Genomic DNA, 21,825 nt, shown 5'->3' on the forward strand with positions numbered 1-21,825 from the left:
CCCCCAAACTAATGTTTTTGAATGACCAAAACAAAACCCTTCTGTTTCACTTATTATAAAAATAAAATAAAAAAATAGTGGGAAGTATAAAGTGTACACAGCACATCATTCACTAAGAAGTTACTAAAGCTTTCTGAGCATATCCTATGGCTAGCAAAACACCTAATCACTTTTTTCTCTTCTTAACCTTTAAGGGTACATAACACACACCGTTTCTGCCAATCTCATGTTAATCTTGAGTACCTATAGAGTAGTATTGCGCCCTTCATATCTCCAGAGAGTCTTTAGTTTTATCATATTTATAAAAGACAGATACACTGTACCGATTCCATCTGTAAACAGCCGAGCTTGTGCAGGCGTGCAGTGGGCGGAGCTAAAGAGATAAGCACACGCACACACACACACACACACACACACACACACACACACACACACACACACTACATCATGGCATTATCCCTGGATAACTTTTGATTCACTATACATTCATGTTGTTTACATTATATTTACTTGCGCGTCGATTGCCAACAAAACACTAGGGCTGTAATCAACCAAAGAAAATCTTGGTCGACTGAAGTCCTGAAATTTTCGACTAAAACTCGACTAAAATGATGTTAGGAAAAAAAAACATTAAATGAATAAGCTGCACACTGTGCGCAGTACTTGGTAGCCTTGTTGTTTGCCTAAATTAATTATAAATAAACATAAAAAACTAGTAGGCTATTTGCAGTATATTAAATAGTTTTTGAGCTGATTATTTTGCACTGAAATGAGTCTGACACACGAATCTGTCGGCTCTGACAGCGTCGCATCAAGTGCACCTGCGCAATATCATAGCCTATGACTTCCGAAAATATAGTACTATGTGTTGTCAACTAGATATCATCACAAGAACTTTTGAGGAATATGCAACATAATTTAGACAATTGTTTTTGTCATATGTATTATAATAACTGACAGACACTCATTTCAGCCGCTCTGTGCAGCTCGAACAGGAGCTCAGCTGAGCTTCGCGGCTGAGACACGAATAGACTATTAACTTAAAGCTTTTACTCTTAAACACAAAAGGCACATCCACTTTAATAAAAAGAGAATATTTATTAACAAGCCAGATCAAGAGCAGAAAAAACGCTCACAATTAAATAAATAATATACAAGAAAACTAGCCTTCTTCAATCTGTCTCTCTTCTCCAGTGGGTTGGGCTAATCCAAAAGAAGTGAAAACAATGGGGGTGTTCTGAAGGCAGACTGTTACCTGTGAAACAGGGGTGCTCTGAAAACACCCCCATTAGCAATTAGTGCTTTCCACCTGATGAAAATGAACGCGGCGCGGCAAAACTGATGAAATGAACGTGGCTCGGCAAAACTGATTAAATGAACGCGGCAAAACTGACAGTACAGATCCACTTATAGCGCGGTGTTGTGACGCTTCCCCTCATGTGTATGTTGATGGGCGTTCCTCAAGTTTACCGCTATGGGTGTGCGTTTGAGCCAGCGGGGAAATGAAAAACAAAGGACCCGCGAGAGACTTCTCTTTGCCAGTTGGCTGGGCTAATCCAAAAGAAGTAAAAAGAATGGGGGTGTTCTGAAGGCAGACTGTTACCTGTGAAACAAGGGTGCTCTCAAAACACCCCCATTAGCAATTAGTGTTTTCCACCTGATGAAATGAATGCGGCGCGGCAAAACTGATTAAATGAACGCAGCAAAACTAATGAAATGAACGCGGCAAAAAAATCGACCAATCAGAATTTTGGTCGAGCCAGAACGTATCGACTAATAATCGACTAATCGACTGGGAGATTACAGCCCTACAAAATACAGACATTTGATGCAGTTTCACTCACCGCCTGCGGTTCAGACTCATGACCGGGAACAAACAAACACACTTGCAGAACTCCGTTGCTGCTCCGGAAGAACAAACTGCATTAGATTTTTTTTATTTCATGGTCTAAAAACAAAATGACAGCGATGCTGATGGCTCCCATAACCCGAACGAAGTTCATTGATGGATGTGCACACTCGCTCATCCGGGAGAAGTGTCCATACAAGAAATTCCACCCATTATGACATCAAACAGGGCCATACTAAAAAAACCTTTAAGAAACGTATTCAAATCCTGAAGATTCGTCATACGTTCAACTCGTTTTTTTGACATTTTGGTCATGTTTAGCATGAGAATCCAACAGAATGCATGAAAGAGCATTAGACCCCCCTTTAAAAAAGTTAATGTAGCCATTTTGCTTTGAATAAAAGCAGAATAAAGTTGAGAGGAGCATAAGAGCACCATGCCTAATTCTTCTGATTCTATCTAGAACATAAACTAACTGAATGAAACCCACTAGGCTTCAATTGTTCAAATGATGGAATAAATTTCACAGTTTGTTGGCTTGCGTCCTATCTGTCTGCTCTTTGGAACAGGCCAAGAAAACACTGTCAAAATGGAAAGTTTGTGATCGGACAAGCAAATAATATTGTACATGGACTCCAAACGGATACAGGACCAGTATAAAATTTGGCTTTCAGAAATGCAGTGCATATGTGCTTCTAATTAGTAACTGACACTAAATACATTGGAATAAAAATAACTTGGTTGCTTATGAGTTTAAAAGACAATTAAATATGTTTTATCATAAATCTGATGCTAAAGGGGTGGTAAACCACGATTTCACCATTCTAACTTTAGCTAACGTGTAATGTTGCTGCTTGAGCATAAACAACATCTGCAAAGTTTCAACGTTCAAAGTTTAAAGCAAAGGGAGATATCTGCTTTTAAAGAAATCAGTTTCTAAGAACTACAGCAAACGGCCAGTAGGCGACTACACACATTCCTCCAGGGTTGGTGACATCACCAGGCTCAATATTTACATAAACCCCTCCTCCGAGAATATTAAATAAGGGGGGGTGAGGCCATTTTGTATCACGGCGCTGTTGTGGTATAGTAGGCTGGAGTGTTGTTGCCGCGATGCCGAGGAAACGCTGTTATTTTCATCCGGATTGCAGGTCTGGGGCACTTGCTCTGTTCAGCCTTCCTTGGGACGGGGGTGCGTTGCAGAGCGTTTAACATACAGCATGTTATATGCACGTGTGTTTGAGTCAGCGGGGAATCAGGCGCGCGCAGGGCTCCCTGCAGCACATCTAACAGAGGAAAACATCCACCGTCTTCGCGATTTCAATGCCAGATTTGCACAACGTCAGCTGCGTGAAAAAAACACTGCCGGTGCGTGGATGCACGACGCGCGCGCTGCACATTTCACGGAGGACAACACAAACTTCCACAAACTTCGCGAGTTCAATACAGGATATGCACAACGGCTTGTCCTGAAAGCTGGATTTACAAACAGAAGCTGTTCACGGGCCACAACCTGTAAGTCTGATTTATTTTTCATCGATGTGTTTTCCTGTAATAGGTTGTAGCAAGGAAGTAAACAGATGACAACGCTGTTCTGCAAACCAGTCTGTTAAATGCTCATTCATACTTAACGTTATCCGACGAACACCTAACATTACAAACACTAACGTTAAAATCTCAACAGCGAACCTGGCATTAGTGTAAATGATTCTTTGAGTAAAGCTTTTATGTATTGTTTATCTTCAGGCATGCTAAACATGGTTCTGTGTGTGATTTGGCTAACTTACTAGTTAAAGCCAGTGCTTAGTGTTCGTTTTGGGTTAGTTCTTGCGACAGATATTTGGCTATAATCGTTCTAAAAATACAAAAGTTAAAGTGCCATTCAGTAGCGATCACTATAGATCCGCAGTCTTTATTCTCGAGGACTGAACAGGTTCTGCTCAATCATCTTCATTCAAATGTTCTGGGTCTGATTCGGGCTCAGATTGGTGTGGTTTTATTGACGCCGTTGTTTCTAATGCTGCTTTCACATGCTCTCGGAATTATCGTAAATACGAGTTTCCTAGGTAAACATTGCACATGAACGCCCTCACATTTTGAAACTTGAATGCTATGAGCTCGTAATCACGACTTCAGAAATCGGAATTATCAAATTTCCGATAGCACGTGAAGGCAGCATAATACTGAACAGCCTCCGGTAAGGGGCGTGACGTTTCCGACGTGCACTGCGGTTAGCGAATCACAACACACTGGGCCAGATAACCAATCTGAGCCCACTGCGTATTTTTGAGGGACTGGCTTCATACAACCCGGAAAGCATCAGACCGTTTTACAAGGAGGGACAGAGCAGTGTAGAATAAAGGTCAAATATATGAAAAATAAGGCAATTTTTTTTTAAACGAAGCATGAACACATGTTACAATGCACCCCACAAACACAGTCAAGCCTTCAAAAGAATGTGTTTTACCACCCCTTTAATTATTTTAAATGACTCTATAACCCTTCGAGGTTTATATTTACTTTGAGTGACTCATTGTTAAAATGATTGTCCATGTCAATACTGTACAAAGCAATAAAAATCCTTCTTCCGCTCATGCTAAGCCTGGCATTGTGCTACACTTCTATTTCCTCTCCGCGTTAACAAGCGTGGCATGCTAGTCCACAAAGAAGACTCAAGCCCAGGTGTTACACAACATGCGTTCTTCAGAACAACACTTCACAGACCCTGAGGGGAAGGGCTGAGAACAGGAGGACTTTCTTTCTATCTCTCACTTCCTTTACAAAATCTGCCACCAATGAATCTGCAAAAACAAGTCAATCCAACACAAAGGGCAATACATAAGGCCTCAACCATGATAAAACATTTTTTTTAAATCAATTGGTTTAAATGCTACAAGTGAATTTAGGCATTGCAACATTATGATGTACAGTTTGAAAATGGATTTTTAAATATAGATTTACTAGAGATCACAAAATTAATGTTTTTAAAGATGAACATGCTATCGTTTTCAAAAACTTGCACTTTGAAATTGAACATTGAAAGTTTGCACGTTTTCAGGCCCTCATAACAGCATTTTTGTGAAAATGAACAGCCAAAACGCACACACAAAAAAGTTGTTTTAGTTGAAAACAGTGTCGTGCAAACACCCCCCTAAATGTAAAAATAGAAGAGATAAGCATCATAATCAATGACGATATGAGACCCCAATGAGATCTTGGGTAAAAACCCAAAGCAGAAAATACGGCATCAACTGACTTTCATGCCAGACTGTGCTAGTTACATCTTCCCAAACTTGTTACCAGTCCAATTCTGTTCTGAGATTCTCATTTACATCCTAACAAAAATTAATGATTCCACACACACCAAAGTAAGCCTTTGTGCTAATGTCAGCAAGAAAATGTTTTGCCTAAAAGTAAAAACTAATTCAGAGTCTTCTCCAAAGCAAACTCAAAGCACTTTTGATACTACGAACATCATGTGCACATAAATCAAGTGTTATTATTGTACACCTCAGGACATTCTTCCACAGGAGTGCTTCTGGGAGAGAGCCAATAACATACCATAATGAACTTGACAAACACAAACAGGTCAATGAAAATCGATTAATACATTCAATAAAACTCATAATTCATCATTAATAGTCATAAAAATGATTTGAATACACCTCTAATATGGTGACCAGCTTTGGAATTTGTATATGAATAATACAACATTACATTTTGTTGGGCATAACGTGTGTGTGTGTGTGTATGTGTGGACTGGTAATCCCTATGTTATGGGGACAAAATGTCCCCACAAAGATGGCAATATCCGAAATCCTCCTCCTTGTGGGGACATTTTTAGGTCCCCATGAGGAAAACATCTTATAAATCAGACTAAGTGATGTTTTTTGAAAATGTAAAAATGCAGAATGTCTCCTGTGATGGGTAGGTTTATGGGCAGGGGCAGTGTAGGGGGATAGAATATACAGTATGTACGGTATAAAAACCATTACGCCTATGGAAAGTCCCCATAAAACATGAAAACCCAACATGTGTGTGTGTGTGGGGGGGGGGGTGATTAATCAATCTTTAAAATGTGCATGATATTTGTAAAAAAAAAAAAAAAATTCGAAAATGTGATTTATTTTGTTGTTGTGGAAATACTGAATACAACAATTGAATTTTCAAAAAAGAATGGCAAAAATCTCAGGCATGTCACTGTCTTTTGTGCTTGTTCTTCAGAGCAAATTTGATACTACGATCAAAATGTGAACATAAAAATAATCTGATATTTATATTGCATATGATACAGAAAAGCTAGGATCAAGTTAACATTTTTAACTGAACAACTCTCTATCCTTCTTGGAAACAACATCTTTAGCTAGTTTTTGAATAGACAGTCTGTGTAGGAGCAGGACTGCAACCCAAAACATGAGGGCCAGAACTCCATCAGATGCTAAGATCGATCGCAAAGCCAATTAATCAGTCAGTACACTGAGAGATCCAAGACTGGCCACTTTCTCCCCTAGACAACAAATCTATTACAATCCCCTAGATTTTCCTCAGCTGCCAAAAATCGTACAGCACGCACCCAGAGAGAGCGCTCTGACAGGTAGCCTTTGATCTGCTAAATCTACGTGTAGCTAGAGGCTAAGGGTCTAAAAGTAAGACAAGGCATTCATCTGGAGAAACAAGCATGACCTTGACCACAAAGTTAGAGATGAGAGCTAGGATAAAAAGAGGGACGAGGTACGACTGAAGATGACTTTTTAACCGGCACATGTTCCTACACCTGACTGGCCATGTTTTTCACTCAGGAACCTTTTGTGTCCTGCACAATTGCTCTGCGATAGCACAAAAGCCCAGGCAGCCGTGTGTGGAATGGCTGAATGGCGTTGTTGGGGAGAGAAGCTCGGCCCTTTTGAAGTTCTCTGCCACAGTCGGACAGGAATACTGCGAGCGAGCGCTGAGATAAGACCAAAACATTGAGCTGAATCCCTGACAGGAGGGAATGTGTTTCAGCTGGGCGCTGACAGATCATCCAGAATATCCCAATGGGACGGGAACGGGGTATAAAAACAGCAAACACTTGCCAACAGTCAGCTGACATCTGAAAGCAAGCCCGTTTCAAAAAGAGACATGAAAATTGTGTCAGTATTTCCTCACCCTCATGTCGTTCTAACCCTGAAGAATCTTCACGTTGTTCTTTTCCATACAGTGACAGACCAAAAACTCTCATTGTAAGACTCAAAAGACTAAAATCTTATAAGCCCTGTTTACACCTGGTATTCAATCTATTCAATCGATCCAATCACAAGTGGACAAGGAAGACACATTCCTATTTACACCTGGTGTTTTAATCCATCTCTACTGTTCACTGTTAACCACTTCTGTCCTGATTTCTTCAAGGGGAGGGGTTATGTGCGGGTAAATGTATGGGTTTTTCAGATCTTTAGAATCCAATGGATGACGTAAGCTCACGCTATTTACATATGAATGCACCAAAGACGACAGAAAACATACAGAGAGCATCAGCTTTAGTTTATGCTCTGACAGCCGCAAGATCACACCGAACGCTGTGTATGTTAGCAATCAGGAATGGTGAGAGAACATTGTGCTTGGTACATTTTTTGTCTTCAAACCAAACTTGGGTCTCAGCCGATCAACCAATATGGATCTTAATACAAGGTGTAAACAGGGCCATAGACTTCTTTTTAATGATACACTTTCTGTATTTTTGTCCTTTTTGGACAAAAGGTTGAGAGTCTTCCCCAAATTTGTAATTATGGTCTAAGTTAGGTTGAAACAAAATAGATACATTGGATGAATTCAAGTTTTGAGCAACCCAACTAGGCCAGACATAGCTATACTGAGTTTTGCAAGAATGAGTCCTACAATGTAGAAACTAGTTAGCCTTTTGAGCAACTCCAGTTTCATCATCCCAGGTTCTTTGGTTCTTCATTGGTTCTTGAAGAAGCTCAAACGTGCTGCGTAACACGAGTATGAACCTCATTGGTTCTTGTGAAGCTCAAACGTGCTTCATAAAACAAGAATGAACCTCATTGGTTCTTGAAGAAGCTCAAACGTGCTCCATAAAACGAGAATGAACCTCATTGGTTCTTGCAGAAGCTCAAACGTGCTCCGTAACACGAGAATGAACCTCATTGGTTCTTGTGAAGCTCAAACGTGCTCCATAAACCGAGAATGAACCTCATTGGTTCTTGTGAAGCTCAAACGTGCTCCATAAACCGAGAATGAACCTCATTGGTTCTTGTGAAGCTCAAACGTGCTCCATAAACCGAGAATGAACCTCATTGGTTCTTGTGAAGCTCAAATGTGCTCCATAACACGAGAATTAACCTCATTGGTTCTTGCAGAAGCTCAAACGTGCTGCATAACATGAGAATGAACCTCATTGGTTCTTGTGAAGCTCAAACGTGCTGCATAACACGAGAATGAACCTCATTGGTTCTTGTGAAGCTCAAATGTGCTCCATAACACGAGGATGAACCTCATTGGTTCTCACACAAAGAGAACATGCTTGAGCTTCCGTTCACCACGTCAAAGTAGTAATTGTTGTGTAACTGTCTACAGAGGGACAGAAAGCTCTCAGATTTCATCAAAAAGATTACTTACAGGTTTGGAATGACATGAGGGTGAGTAATTAATGACAACTTTCATTTTTGGGTGAACTATCCCTTTAAGACATCAAAGATATTTAGATGCACTAAGTGGGATTAAATATTTCAGAGAAGTGTGCTTGGAATTTCTTTCCTCTTAATACAAGTAGATGCTATGACTGAAGAGTAAGCATCTTTCCATAACCCCTAATCAGCCCTAGGATTTATAAACTCAGTCAAATCATGACCACAATTTATAAAATCCCACATTTTTGTCCTGACAAGTTTGAAAGAGGAAGTTTGGGGCGTGCCTTGCTGCATCCCATTAAGGGAGCTGTGCTCTATTACGCCGGGTTAAGTGCCCAAGCTGTACTCAAGTGGTCTGACAAACAAGTACCCATGGTTTCTGCCTATGGATCTACCTGGTGCAGGTAACTGTAGTCAGTCACTCCCATCCAAATCCCTGGAATTTCCACCACCCTTCTCCTGACGGCCTTCCCCGCCCCTCTCTAATCCCACCACAGACCTGTCTGTGTGATTTATTCCCACTGGAGGGATGAAAGGAAGCTTAATGCACTGAAGATTTGGGCTCCGCTGGTTAGTTAGGAACAGATGAGAGAACGCAGTGAGCTGTGATCTTCATCTACCAGTCAAACAAATCTCAATCTCGATTTCTTGCAGTGTGATTTTCCTTCATATCAACAGTAATGAGGCTTATAAAATGCTGTGAACATTGCAATGTTATTTGAGGTCTTCCTTGGAATTCATAATCATGTCGTGCATCCAAGTGATTTTGGTTGAAACAAAATGGCAATTTCATCTTTCTTTTTGGGTTTTTCAATGGCAAAACAAGCAAATTATGTACATTAGGTGAGGTGTGTAAATGATAAATCGTGTCTATTTGATCAATCATGTGCAGCCACACAGCATGTTGGAAATTTGTTTCCCATTATTCTGTATACAAACCTGTCGGCCAATAAACGTGTATATTCTAGCAGGCATGTGTTACGGAGGCCAGCTAATAGTTGCTGTGCAACTAAACCTCACACCTCTTATCCCGAGACGCTCTAGCGATTGATGCTAGAGGTTTAGCCTCCTTGTTAGAGCGTCCGACTCTAATGCCGGTGGACCCGGGTTCGAGTCCCGCTTGGAGCGGGGCAGTTCGAACAGGAGTGGTTACTAGGGATGCACCGAAATGAAAATTCTTGGCCGAAACCGAAAACCGAAAAAGAGGAAACCAAGACCGAAAACCGAAACACCAAAATAAATTATGCCAATTATTAGTACCATTGCATTTATGGCTATGACTGTGTACTAACTTTACTCAATTCAAGGCATTGCAATTGCATAAATTAATATTAAAGTTTCAAAGAATAAATCAATTACAAATTATGCCAATATTTATTTAGCACATTGCAACAATGCACAGTATAAAATAAAATTCAAACTAAAATGTTTAACTTGACCACACTCATTTGTACATTAAATAATAATGTACAGGCCTACAGAAAGGTTTTAAAATTAAATGTTCCCTCATAAAAACAAAGTGCATTTAGGTCTAGTGCATTTTAATGTTTTCTCTGTAGGACTACTACAAGAAAGTGCATTCAGAACAGGTGCATTAGGTCTAATAATCAACACTCAAATAACATAGTACGCAAACATGTAAACTTCACATAAGGCAGTTTTTGCAATAACTTCTAAATCTGATTATAAAATAGTTTCGAATCCAATTCGTTGTTGAAATATAATCATTTATACACAGTGTCTGTCATTTTCATGACAGGTTTATTTAAACATACATGAAATAATCAAGATATCATTAACAGGTTAAGTAGAATATAATAAATATAACGGCTAATATAGGTCATATATTTAGTGAAAGAGTTGATTTACTCTAGTGAATAAAATTCTGTGGACACTGAATGACTGCCTGAGGTAAATGTGATGCTAAAGTTATAACTTACATTGTTTAGTTTAAAGCAGTTATATTGACGTCTTTCCGCCGTTGAAACACTGATTTAGCGATTACACCACATGTGATATGTGACAGTAAGTAGTAATGTATCCTCAACATACCTTAGATGTTCATTCATGTTTATTCTTAAGGAAGAGATGATCGATCGCGCTCACAGATGATCGCGTTCATGCGCGAATTTCGTGATACATGTTGATCGATGTTGGTGTGGGAACTCGGATTGAAGTGTGTTCCGCGCTTAAAACATGCCCACTGTTAAAGATTGCATTCGGAAACTGTTCGGTTTCACAGTGAAGTCTGGTTCTCTTCTCATCGAGAACATGAGCTGCTGCAGCTCTGGCTGTCACTTGCACTTTTGGGCCATTTTCGGCCGAAAATTTTCGGTGGCCGAATATTCGGTGCATCCCTAGTGGTTACATTGGTGCTGTGACCTGGATGGGAGTGCGGTTTAGGGGGGTGAGTGTAACGGAGGCCAGCTGGTAGTTGCTGTGCGAGTAAACCTCACTCCTCTTATCTCGAGACGCTCTAGCGTCTGATGCTACAGGTTGCAGCCTTTAGCCTCCTTGTTAGAGCATCCAACTCTCATGCCAGTGGACCCGGGTTTGAGTCCCGCTTGTAGCGGGGCGGTTCGAACAGGAGGGGTTACACATGAAAAAAATTGCAACAAAATCTCATGCAAATTTTTAATTATTTTACGTTTTGGCAAATTGCAGGCTAATTCGTATGACTTTGTATGTTTTCATTCATAGGTTTCGTATAATCTGCTTATGCCCCAGTGACAGTTATGTGTGTAAAGGTGGGGTTAGGGGTGGACTTTAAGGCTTACTTTTTCACACAATTCATATACCAATTCATACAAAAATCGCTCCCTCGTAAAATACGTGTTCCCCTACGTCTCTGAGCTATTCTTCTCATAATGCATTAAGCATGTCAGGCCTATATTTCTTTTAATGAACCTTATTACACACACTGCTCAGCATTTTAAACATAACACGTTTCTACAGCACACTGATTTCCCTCAGGGAATCAAGTTCTATCTTATCCAAAGTTAATGATAAAAATACTGATTAAGACATGCTCAAGGATAATTAAAAGTATGGAATGATATTGCATTAAACCTGCAGTCGAGATCTCTAATCTCACTAACAAAGAAAATTAATCTTCTAAAAATGAATGCCACAGGTTGATCATCACATCAAAGTAATGCAACATGGATGTCATGCAATTTACATGCAGGTTTATTATGTTGTTCATTCATCCTCAGGATCAGTAGCCTATTCATATGCTTCATTAACAGTTCATATTGTGTACTATTTACCATGGTAACTGTTGTTTCTGTAACCCAAAAATGCCATTTTATTTTTACTTTGGTATCTCATACCAACTTACAACTAACATTATTGTATTAACAAAATCTCGTTTGGGACTGCTAACTTAGAGGCCTACTGTTTATTCATCATCAGTGTCATATTCTTTATTTTTTTTGTGTAGGCTATCTTACAGGTTTCTTCAATTGCTAACAAGCATTGTTCAATACTGAAACCACATTTTCAAAACTCTTCATACAATCTGCATTTTTCAAAACTCACTCAGACCAACGAAACACTTCATACATGTCTCAAAATAAGCTAGTTCCACCAATCACTGGCAACAAATTCTCCTTGAGAAAACATGCATGTCGCTCATAACACACTGACCTAAAAAACACTAACAACAGGGAGCTAGATTTTTTTTTTTTTTTTCAAAATAATTTCTGCAGAAATGCTTTAAATTTGCCATCATTCTGATTTGAATGTGCTTTCATCAGTTTTGAAAGTAGTGTGTTAGCACAGGGGTTTTCAAACTTTATGATGCCAAGGACCCCCAAATATGATGAATCTTTTATGAGGGACCCCCTTCCTAATATTTTTGATGTATGAAAAAACATTCAAACTGTTAGATAAATAGTAAGTGTGACATTCTAAATACAACATATTGTTTCCAAACTTAAATTGGCTATACTTAATGTTGGAAAATAATTTATACACAATAAATGTATATAGCTTGCGTACTGCGTTAAGAATACTGCTTTACAACCTAGTCAGCGAGATGAAGGGGACTATAGTGAGAGAAACTCAATAGAAAGATACAAAGCAAACATACACAATTCTGGAAAGTATGTATACGGCAAGAAAGGTGAGAAACATAGAACTGAAACAGTTATAATGTTTGGTAGACGTTTATCAATTTTTGCTTTGTCTTTTATTCTCTGAACTTTTCTGGGGACCCCTTAGAACAATCTGGAGGACCCCTGGGGGTCCCCGGACCCCAGTTTGAAAACCCCTGTGTTAGCATATGAAAAATATCCAGCAAATATATATTTTTTGCTGTTTGTTGCCTTTGGCTTGGCTTGCTCAGTTGGGGACACTAAATGTTCTACTAAATATCCAAATAAATCTAATAATTATCTAATAATAACAATAATAAACTAAATTAACCATATAAACTAAATTACAGATCTGCCCACATTGTCACTGTATGATAGTTGAAATGAGCTGAATGGGCTGTACAGGTGAATAAAATTCTGTTGCATTATTTTCCTGTTTAACACTGTGAAGCTGCTTTGAAACAATCTAGATTGTAAAAAGCGCTATATAAATAAAGTTGACTTGACTTTGTGGAGTATGAATGACAAGTATTTTTGGATTTGGATAAATGTCGTGATTGAATGCATTTTGTCTGAAAGCAAAGAAAAATTATTCCCAGTTTGGTCCGTACACTTGTGTGTCGCTGAATGTGTGAAAAGTTTTGAAACTGTGGTTTCAGTATTGAACAATGCTTGTTAGCAATTGAAAAAAACTGTAAACGGATAGTCACCCGAAGGTGCACAATTATTATAGCACAATTCTTAACACCCCACCCCGGACCTCACTCATTTTCAAACTCTGGTTACGGCCTTGTTTATACATTTACATTACATTTACATTTATGCATTTGGCAGACGTCAGGAATCGAACCCATGAAATCAGGAATCGAACCCATGACCTTGGCGTTGCTAGCGCCATGCTCTACTGTTTGAGCTATAGGAAAGGCATTTATACCCAAATGTCAAAACATTTACTCGAATCAATGAGCAGCACTAATAAAAGCCCCAGTCTTGCAGGTCATTAACTAAAAAAAGTTGTCTAAGGGTTTAGTTACCCTTTAAAAATTACCTTTTACAAACTCTTTTTTGGGGGGGGGGTCTGCTTTTCATGCTTGAATGTTCAAAAAACAATTTTCCCACATATTTTACATTATTGCAGCACCTCTCTTCCCAGTCTATCAGTAACGCTCTGTTTAGTTTCTGTCTCTATGACAGTGTTAATTTTGACAGCAATTTTTTATTTAGTTTTAGTCATAGTCTTTTGACTAAAATGCCATTTAGTTTTAGTCATATTTTAGTCACCTGAATTGTTTTTAGTCTAGTTTTAGTCGACTAAATATCATAAGATTTTAGTCGACTAAATCTACAGTAGATCTACAGTATCTACTAAATCTACAGTAGATTTAGTCTCCTAAAATCTAATGAGTTTAGTTAAATTGTAATACCTTAAGCATTTAAGCATTACATAACTGACTGTCACTTGAACTGACATTTTGACATCATTTTGTTTTTGACATTAAAAATACACGAAAGAGATCTCAATTCACTTTTTGTTTGTTTTTTAAAAACATCTATATAGTTTTTATAACTTTGTATTTCTGTTTTAGTTAGTAGGCCATATCAGGTTCAGTTAAAGCTTCAAATAAGTTTGTTTATTTATTTTATTGTATTATTATTTCAGTTAACATTTATTTAATTTCAAGTTTTGACGATTTCTTTTAATGGTTTTAGTTAACTATTATAACCCTGATACTTTATTGAATATGTGTCAAATACTGGTCTTTCCTCCTGACTATGAATTAAATGGGAATTAAATTAAATACAGTTTATTGTGTAACCAAAAACCAATATATATAATGCGTGACTTTTAATTATAAACAAGCTTGAAATACACATTGACTCTTATTTTGAAATGTCTGCGCCTTACTATTGCAGTTGAAGGACGATAAAATATGCTTTGTTACAACCGTCTAAAACATATTACTATATAAACATTGTAAAGTAAATTATACGATGTTTTAATAATTGTCATTATTCATCAGCATTAGTTCATAAACAATTGCCTGGCATAAATGTGCGCTATTCAGTGGTTGTGAGCCGCTCTGGAGCGCTGTATTGGGGATGCGTGAGCCTGTAGAAGCACAACAGCACCGTGTTCTCCAGCGGTTAGATCAGCACATTCAATCAAATGTGCACATCTCTTACACAGGATATCAGTTCTGACTGGATCTCTTCCCTAATCATCCCTCCCTAACATTTGTGTCTCATTTTTATTTGTTGACGAAAATGACAGTTGATTTTCGTCATAGTTTTTGTCATCCAACCCTAGTTTTTATTTAGTTATCGTCTCGTTTTCGGCAGTGAAAAAAGGTTGTTGACGAAAATGATGACGAAAATTATTCACTGCTCTATGAAGCCCCTCCTTCCGAAAAGCAGTGTGCTCTGATTGGTCTGCTGGACCAGTGTTGTAATTGGTCAACTGCTTCAAGCTTGTTTCGGAAAGATCATGCCCCTTACCATAGACGCAAGTTTTAACCAAGCGGCAACCTCCCGAGTTCTCTCTTGAATCCAACACGTAAGTAGCTTAAACTAGAGACAGGCTCCAAAATGGAGTCAAATCTGTATCTCCCCATGTTAAAATGCCCAACTTTACAGCAGAAAAAAATATGTTTACAGCATGGTACAAAAAGTGGGTTTTGGTCTATACGGATAATTTTGCCCTTCATGACAACTGTGAGGGGGGTGAATATTTTTATAACTAATCCGTTTCAATTATATTAAGCCTTAAAGTTCTGCATAATTAAGGGCGGATTGCCACTATGGTCGAGCTAGACGGGCGTGGTTTCAGCAACCAGACACCTCCACCCATGTCCCATCTCTTTGCCCATTTTCAGTTATCCGGGAGTGATGCGCGGCCAAGATGGCAACGGCCGACTTTAGGCTTCAAAAATGCTCTTCAGAAACCTACATGTGACATCACGGACACTACATCCATATTTTTTTTTACAGTCTATGGTTTTAACACACTACTAGCGCAACTCAACCAGGCATGTAAAACATGTAAATAAGCATGATAGATCCTATTTGAACCTTTGTGTCTTATCAAATTGCTGTTGCCACTATTTCATAAAAAGCAAAATGTCAGCTTTACAAAAGACATGCAAAAATATCAGGGTGGCCCAGGTTTGTGGAACCCCATGTCAGAGTGTTACCTAAAATGAAAGATGACTATCGGGATATAGGAGCAACATTCCTTCCAGGGTGCTGGTCCCTTTCTGAGAGCAAAGCAACAATGTGGGGCTTGTTGCTCCAGCCCTTCTGCCCCAAGTAACGCCCAGACTGACCTTCTAAATCTGACCCCACCACCCAGAGCAGACCACCCCATCAGAGGTGTCCCATGTAAGACGTCTTTGAGCGGCGCTCATAACTTTCCCCTCAAATAAAGCATGCAATTCAACAGAGCTGACTGTGTTTGCATGCACAAGAATATTCCATTATTAATCAGAATTCGGCCTGTTTTGATTATGTAAGCACCATGTAAACGCGTGAACCAGTAGCTTGTAAACATTTCAGAACAACCTGAACAATGAAAAGATGATGTAAATGTGGTCAGTATGTGAAATGACAACACAAAAGCAAAAGACCTATAAATAGATCACATGCGGCAAAAATGCATGAATTTCCAATCTGGATTCCATCCGTTATTAAACTGTGCAATGATGCAACTCATTCATTGATCCAAATGTGAACAGAACACTATTGTCTAAGCTTAGTCTTGGGTTTGCCCTGATTTCTCACTGTCTGGTCATGTAGGAGACTGTGTTTACCCTGTGAGGTCTGAACAGGAGAGTCTGGGTTTGTTTTTCATACATAACTGTATAGGTGGGGTTGTTGATACAAATCTAAAATCTGTCAACACATTAAGCATGCACTTTACCAGTCAAAGGTTTAGACACACTTGACTGGATGTTTAGACACACTTCTCGTGATCTCTTGTGAGGCGTATGCATAAATACTTTAAATTAGTTTTGTACACAAATATACATTGTGCATTTCCCAAACGTACAATGGTTGGACCAGATATTGAAAAAGCAGTCAACAAAAAGCCAGAATACATGGTGGTCAGCAGTGTCAGAAATTAATTAATTAATTAATTAATTAAGGGACAATATTTGCCTGCTAGACTTGACTCTGGGGCATTTTATCATAATCTTTATATTTAAATATATAATACATTGATTTGAAATACATTTTTAAATAATACTTATAAAATAAAACCAGCATCAAATATAAATGTAACATGTTAAACATGCATTAAAAAAATGTATAATCTAAGGATGCAATTTCTGAACTCACTTTTTCAACATCAATCATTTTTAAAATCATCCCTCATGAAGTTGACTAAGACAATACCCAGAGATGTTTACATATTTCTAAAACATTACATCGTTTTTGACATGTTTTGCCACAACATAAGTAGTTGTGTACAAACTTTTTTGACAAAATAAATAATAAATAAAGAAATACAAATGTTTTGGCCACTAGCCTACAAATTAAGTAGGTCTGTAGGTAGGTGTGTGTCCAAACTTTTGACTGGTAGTGCATGTGCCATTATTTAACGACAAATAACAACTAAAGGCATAAATACAAGTGAAAATATACACCTGTGTGACCAAGATTAATCTTTCTGAGAAAAAAAAGTTGAATAACAGTAATAATTTATCAACCAATGTACAGATATAGCTTCACTGTCAAGTTCACAGCACAACGTCAAGAACCTTCGATGGACTAGAATCTTCCAGCGAACCCACGCGCGTCTTACCTTAGATAACAGCCTCTTTTCCTCTTTCTTTTTCTCCACATGCTGATCCAAAGGCATCTGCAGAAAATCGTCCTCACAGCAGATGAAGCTCACGGTGCATCCCATCCAGACAGGTTCACCTTACGACCCATTCAACGCGAGCGTTCTCGTGACTATTCCTCCTGAAGGTCAGTACGGCAGGTACGAGCCTCGATCAAACACTCACGCGCATTTCAACCAAAGAGATCCAACAGGCGTTATTCCTTTAGAATCGGCGTCTCCGCGTATGTTCCCTTTGCCGACAAAACTCCCATTCAGAAGGAAGCCGTGAGGCAGTGGGAAGAGGGAGGATTAGGGTGTGAGGGGGAAAAGTTGGAAAACTGGGATGTGTAACTCCGCGTCGCGCGCACACACACCTCCAAAGCTGCAGGAAACGCAACTGGCGTTCAATGTAAACACAGGCTGCTGCTCTTGTCATTGCACAGCGCAAACAACTTCGCAGGTACACTGTCTGTCTATCGTGACTGTAGGTCTCTCTAAAAGTTATAACTTTCAAATTCAAAGCTTTTCAAACTATTTGTAACTTTCGGCCAGAGCTTTGTCAAGGCCACCTGGCAGTTTGTTTTTATGGACTTTCCTCTGTCAATAGAGTTGTAAGCGGCGAGATCACAGCAATATCATCAACACGTGTTTAATCGGTACACGCTGTTACTGATCCGTCACTGATCCCGCCATTGTTTTCATTTACTACCTCAAAATTAAAGGTGCAGAGGCTAGAATATCTTGGCTGGGAATTTTCAATGTGCATTCCAATTTAATGTGCCATTTGTGATGGGGTTATGTGTCACTCACACCCTGTGATGTCCCCCAGAATGTCTGGAACAAATGGCGAACAGCTATTTATAAAAACACACTACATAAAATGTCTTGTTTAAACTTATGTTAGAAATTAATTATTTAGGCCAGTACATAAAAATGTGTCACTACAGTAAGTGTACAATAATGATTTATATTATTTTAAAAATCAGACTTTCCGTCTTTCTTTTTTGCAATGTTTTTACATAAAAAATAAAACAATGGGTCTTATTCACTAACTGCATGGAGTGTTTCTTATTTTACGCACAGGAGAACTTCTCTCAAAAAAATGACAATTGACAACACGTGAATTTGTTATATTAAAAAAGTCCTGGCTCTTCCAAGCTTTATATTATGAAGCGATGTGTTTGTGTAAGAAAAATATCCATATTTAAAACTTTCTGAAAAAAGTGTAACTGGTGTGCAATGTCGTCAGAAGTAGCGTAAGCATTTTGAACTGCGAGAGGCACTACACTTTTTCCGTAAGTTGAATACGGAAGGCGATCTGGTGGAAGCTAGATATTTTACTTTATAAAGTTATAAATATGGATATTTTTCTTATACAAACGCATTGCTTGGCTTAAAAGGCCTTTATTAACCCTGTGTGCAGCAGTTAGGCTATATGATGGATGGATGCACTTTTATGGACTTCAAAAACGAAGCAACAATTCACTGCCCTTATGAAACTTGGATTAGCCAGGACTTTTTTTAATTTAACTCTGATTTTATTCATCTGAAAGAAGAATGTCATATACACCTAGGATGACTTGAGGGTGAGTAAATCATGGGCTAATTTTCATTTTTGGGTGAACTAAACCTTTAAAGGGCACCTATTATTTTCCTTTTTACAAGATGTAATATAAGTCTTGTGTGTTTCAGATCAAAATTCCTAACAGATCATTTAATATACCATTTTGAAAATGCCAATTTTTGTGTTTGAGAAAAATGTGCTGTTTTGTGTGCGTCTCCTTTAAATGCAAATGAGCTGCTGCTCCCTGCCCCAGAGGGCCTGAACACTTGAATGAAAACTGAAACATGATACATCTGTTTGATTTTGATGATCATCTCTATCGCGGACACGCTCACGTGACATTGTCGTTCTTCATCATCATGAAATATTATCTGCATTTTATCACTCAACTTGAGCACACACACAGCATGTGCACAGAGAGCTGGATGTCGGTGCATCCGTGAATATTAAACTAGTTCTCTTTCATGTGTTATGACGATTAAACTGTCATGTTGTGGACAAGAAACATGTTGTACTACACATTGCTCCTGACCAATCATCGCTTGCTGTTTTTAACGACGTGCGTGATGTCATAGAGAAGCCGGAACTAGTGACAGACTTCCAGAAACAAGAGCGTAAACAAACTACCGAAGCAGCGTGTTAGCCTAATGCTAATTCCAGTAGTCACCGGGTTCCTGAGGCACCTCGGCTGTTGTTCACCTGCATCTTTTTTCACCCTGTTGTAGTAGTTCCTCACAGACTGATCTCATGAAATGGCGGATGTATGACACGCCAATTCGCTATGCCATTTTGGCGTGCTATCAAGACGCATAATCGCTTTTTTGCGTGTTTATCAACGCCGTTTCCATCCCCCTACCCCTAAACCTACCCATCACACACACACACACACACACACACACACACACACACACACACACACACACACTGCCCCTGCCCCTAAACCTACCCATCACAAGAAACATTCTGCATTTTTACATTTTCTAAAAACATAATTTAGTATGTTTATAAATCCATTTACATTCACGCGGAATCACATGGCGTAGACATACACGCGGAATCACACAGCGTAGACATACACACGGAGATAATGGTTAGTTTCGGCATACACAAACACGTGGAATCACACGGCGTAGACATACACGCGGATAGCTCAAAATGCGTACAGATAACACGCCATTTGGCTTTAGAAAGTGGCGTGTATGTTTACGCAAAGTCATGATGTCATGTTGGCCCTCAAGAAAACATCATAAAGGCAGGAGTATTGCTGCCATAGCATAGCTCTTTTCATTTTGCCATGTTTGAAAGCTGTGTATGGAAGAGCTTCTTCTGCGCTCCTATTGGGCAACGTCACATATGTGAGGGAACTCGTCGTGGAGGACCGGGAAAAAAAAGCTAGTCTTTCTGTTGTGACATCGTGAAGCGCCGCAGACGTGGCGTCTGTTGTCGTCCACTATTACCCACTTTACGAGAAACTATTGATTCTTGCGTGTCAACGCCTGTTGTCATTTACCAATCCCCATGCCACCTTATATCAAATGGCATAAAACATGCCCAAACCTTCTCCATATAAGGGCTTTACGCACAACATTTTTGTACAGCCTTTCGCCGCTCTCAGAAATGTGAAACATGAAATCAATGCCAAAAATGCTATCCTCAAAACCGGTTCAAATACTTTTGAGACCAAAATTACAGACCTTTCATTAGCCAGCTGTACATACGCATATCTGCGTTGTAATTCAAATGAAACCTCGCAACTCAAACTGACACAGCTTTACTTGGGGTAAAATTACCGACAACAATGTACTAAAAACAGAAAAGTTTTTCCTTTGCGTTTTTGATTTGTTGAAAATGACTAAAAAGTAGTTGGTGATGTCACTTTGTAAAGAAGCACTATACGCCTATAGGCTGAACATGTAATATGCATGCGCATGACGTCACCATTTTCACAAATTTGCAATTTCGTAGTTTACACGGAGACGATAACGGTATCATTTTCAAAACTTTCAAAACGGTTTTCAAAAGTTTGCATTTTCAGGAGCCCAGAATGCTGTTGTCGTGTAAATGCCGCCTTAGTCTTTCACTGTATATGATGAAATATATTTGCGATGAAATATTGTATAAAATTTAATTGATTTCGATGATGACACCCTATTAAATTGTATGACACAAGTTAGTATAGAAGAATAAAACATCAGCAGAGGAGGAAGCGAAAGATTACAATATGGACACGGTCATGGCTAGGCATGCCAATTTGAATTTTTTTCCTTTATGTTTATTGAATTTTCATTATAATGCAAATACAACAAAGACATCACAACCATCACACACACACACACACAAAAGGAACACAAATAGCTCAGATTTAAAAATAAAACAGGACTACAGCATAATAAAACAGATTAGGAAAAAAGACAATAACATGTTTCAAAAAGATGAAGAGGACAAAAAAAGGTTCAATGTCCAGAGAGGTTATACAATTACAATATTCCTTGTAAAACAATAGGGTGAAGACAAGTTTCCAAATAGTCCAGACATGGGGTCCAGACTTTATAAAACTGGCCTGTTTTTCTATGCAATACATAGATAAGACGCTCCAGGGGAATCAACTCAACCTTTAAGGGATGGACATGTATCCCTTAATCCAATTAAGTAAAATATTTTTTTTCTGGCAGCAAAGGATAGAATATTGTACAATTTATTATTAGCAGATGAAGCAATGTGTCAATTAGGTACACCCGACACCAGTGAGACTGGGTCAAAATCCAACTGAATATTAAAGATCTTTTCCATTTCCCCCAGCACCAAAAACCAATACCTTTGCAGACATGACCACAGACAATGTGTTAAAGTACCTATTTCTGTTT

At 38.8% G+C, this 21,825-nt stretch overlaps 1 protein-coding gene across 5 annotated transcripts in view; it reads right to left on the reverse strand.

Moving 5' to 3' along the window:
• The window catches only part of tns1b (tensin 1b), a 322,198-nt gene extending 304,154 nt beyond the window's left edge, over positions 1-18,044 (reverse strand). For all 5 annotated transcript variants that reach the window (XM_079822505.1, XM_079822502.1, XM_079822492.1 and 2 more), the window contains exon 1: positions 17,377-18,044. In XM_079822505.1, coding sequence (XP_079678631.1) covers positions 17,377-17,481 — 105 coding nt within the window. In that variant the 5' untranslated portion in view covers positions 17,482-18,044. The remainder of the gene's footprint in view (positions 1-17,376) is intronic.
• Positions 18,045-21,825: the final 3,781 nt, after the last annotated feature.

Source organism: Gobio gobio (genome assembly GCF_949357685.1).
Source record: "Gobio gobio genome assembly, chromosome: 7".
In the NCBI taxonomy this organism is placed as follows: domain Eukaryota; kingdom Metazoa; phylum Chordata; class Actinopteri; order Cypriniformes; family Gobionidae; genus Gobio; species Gobio gobio.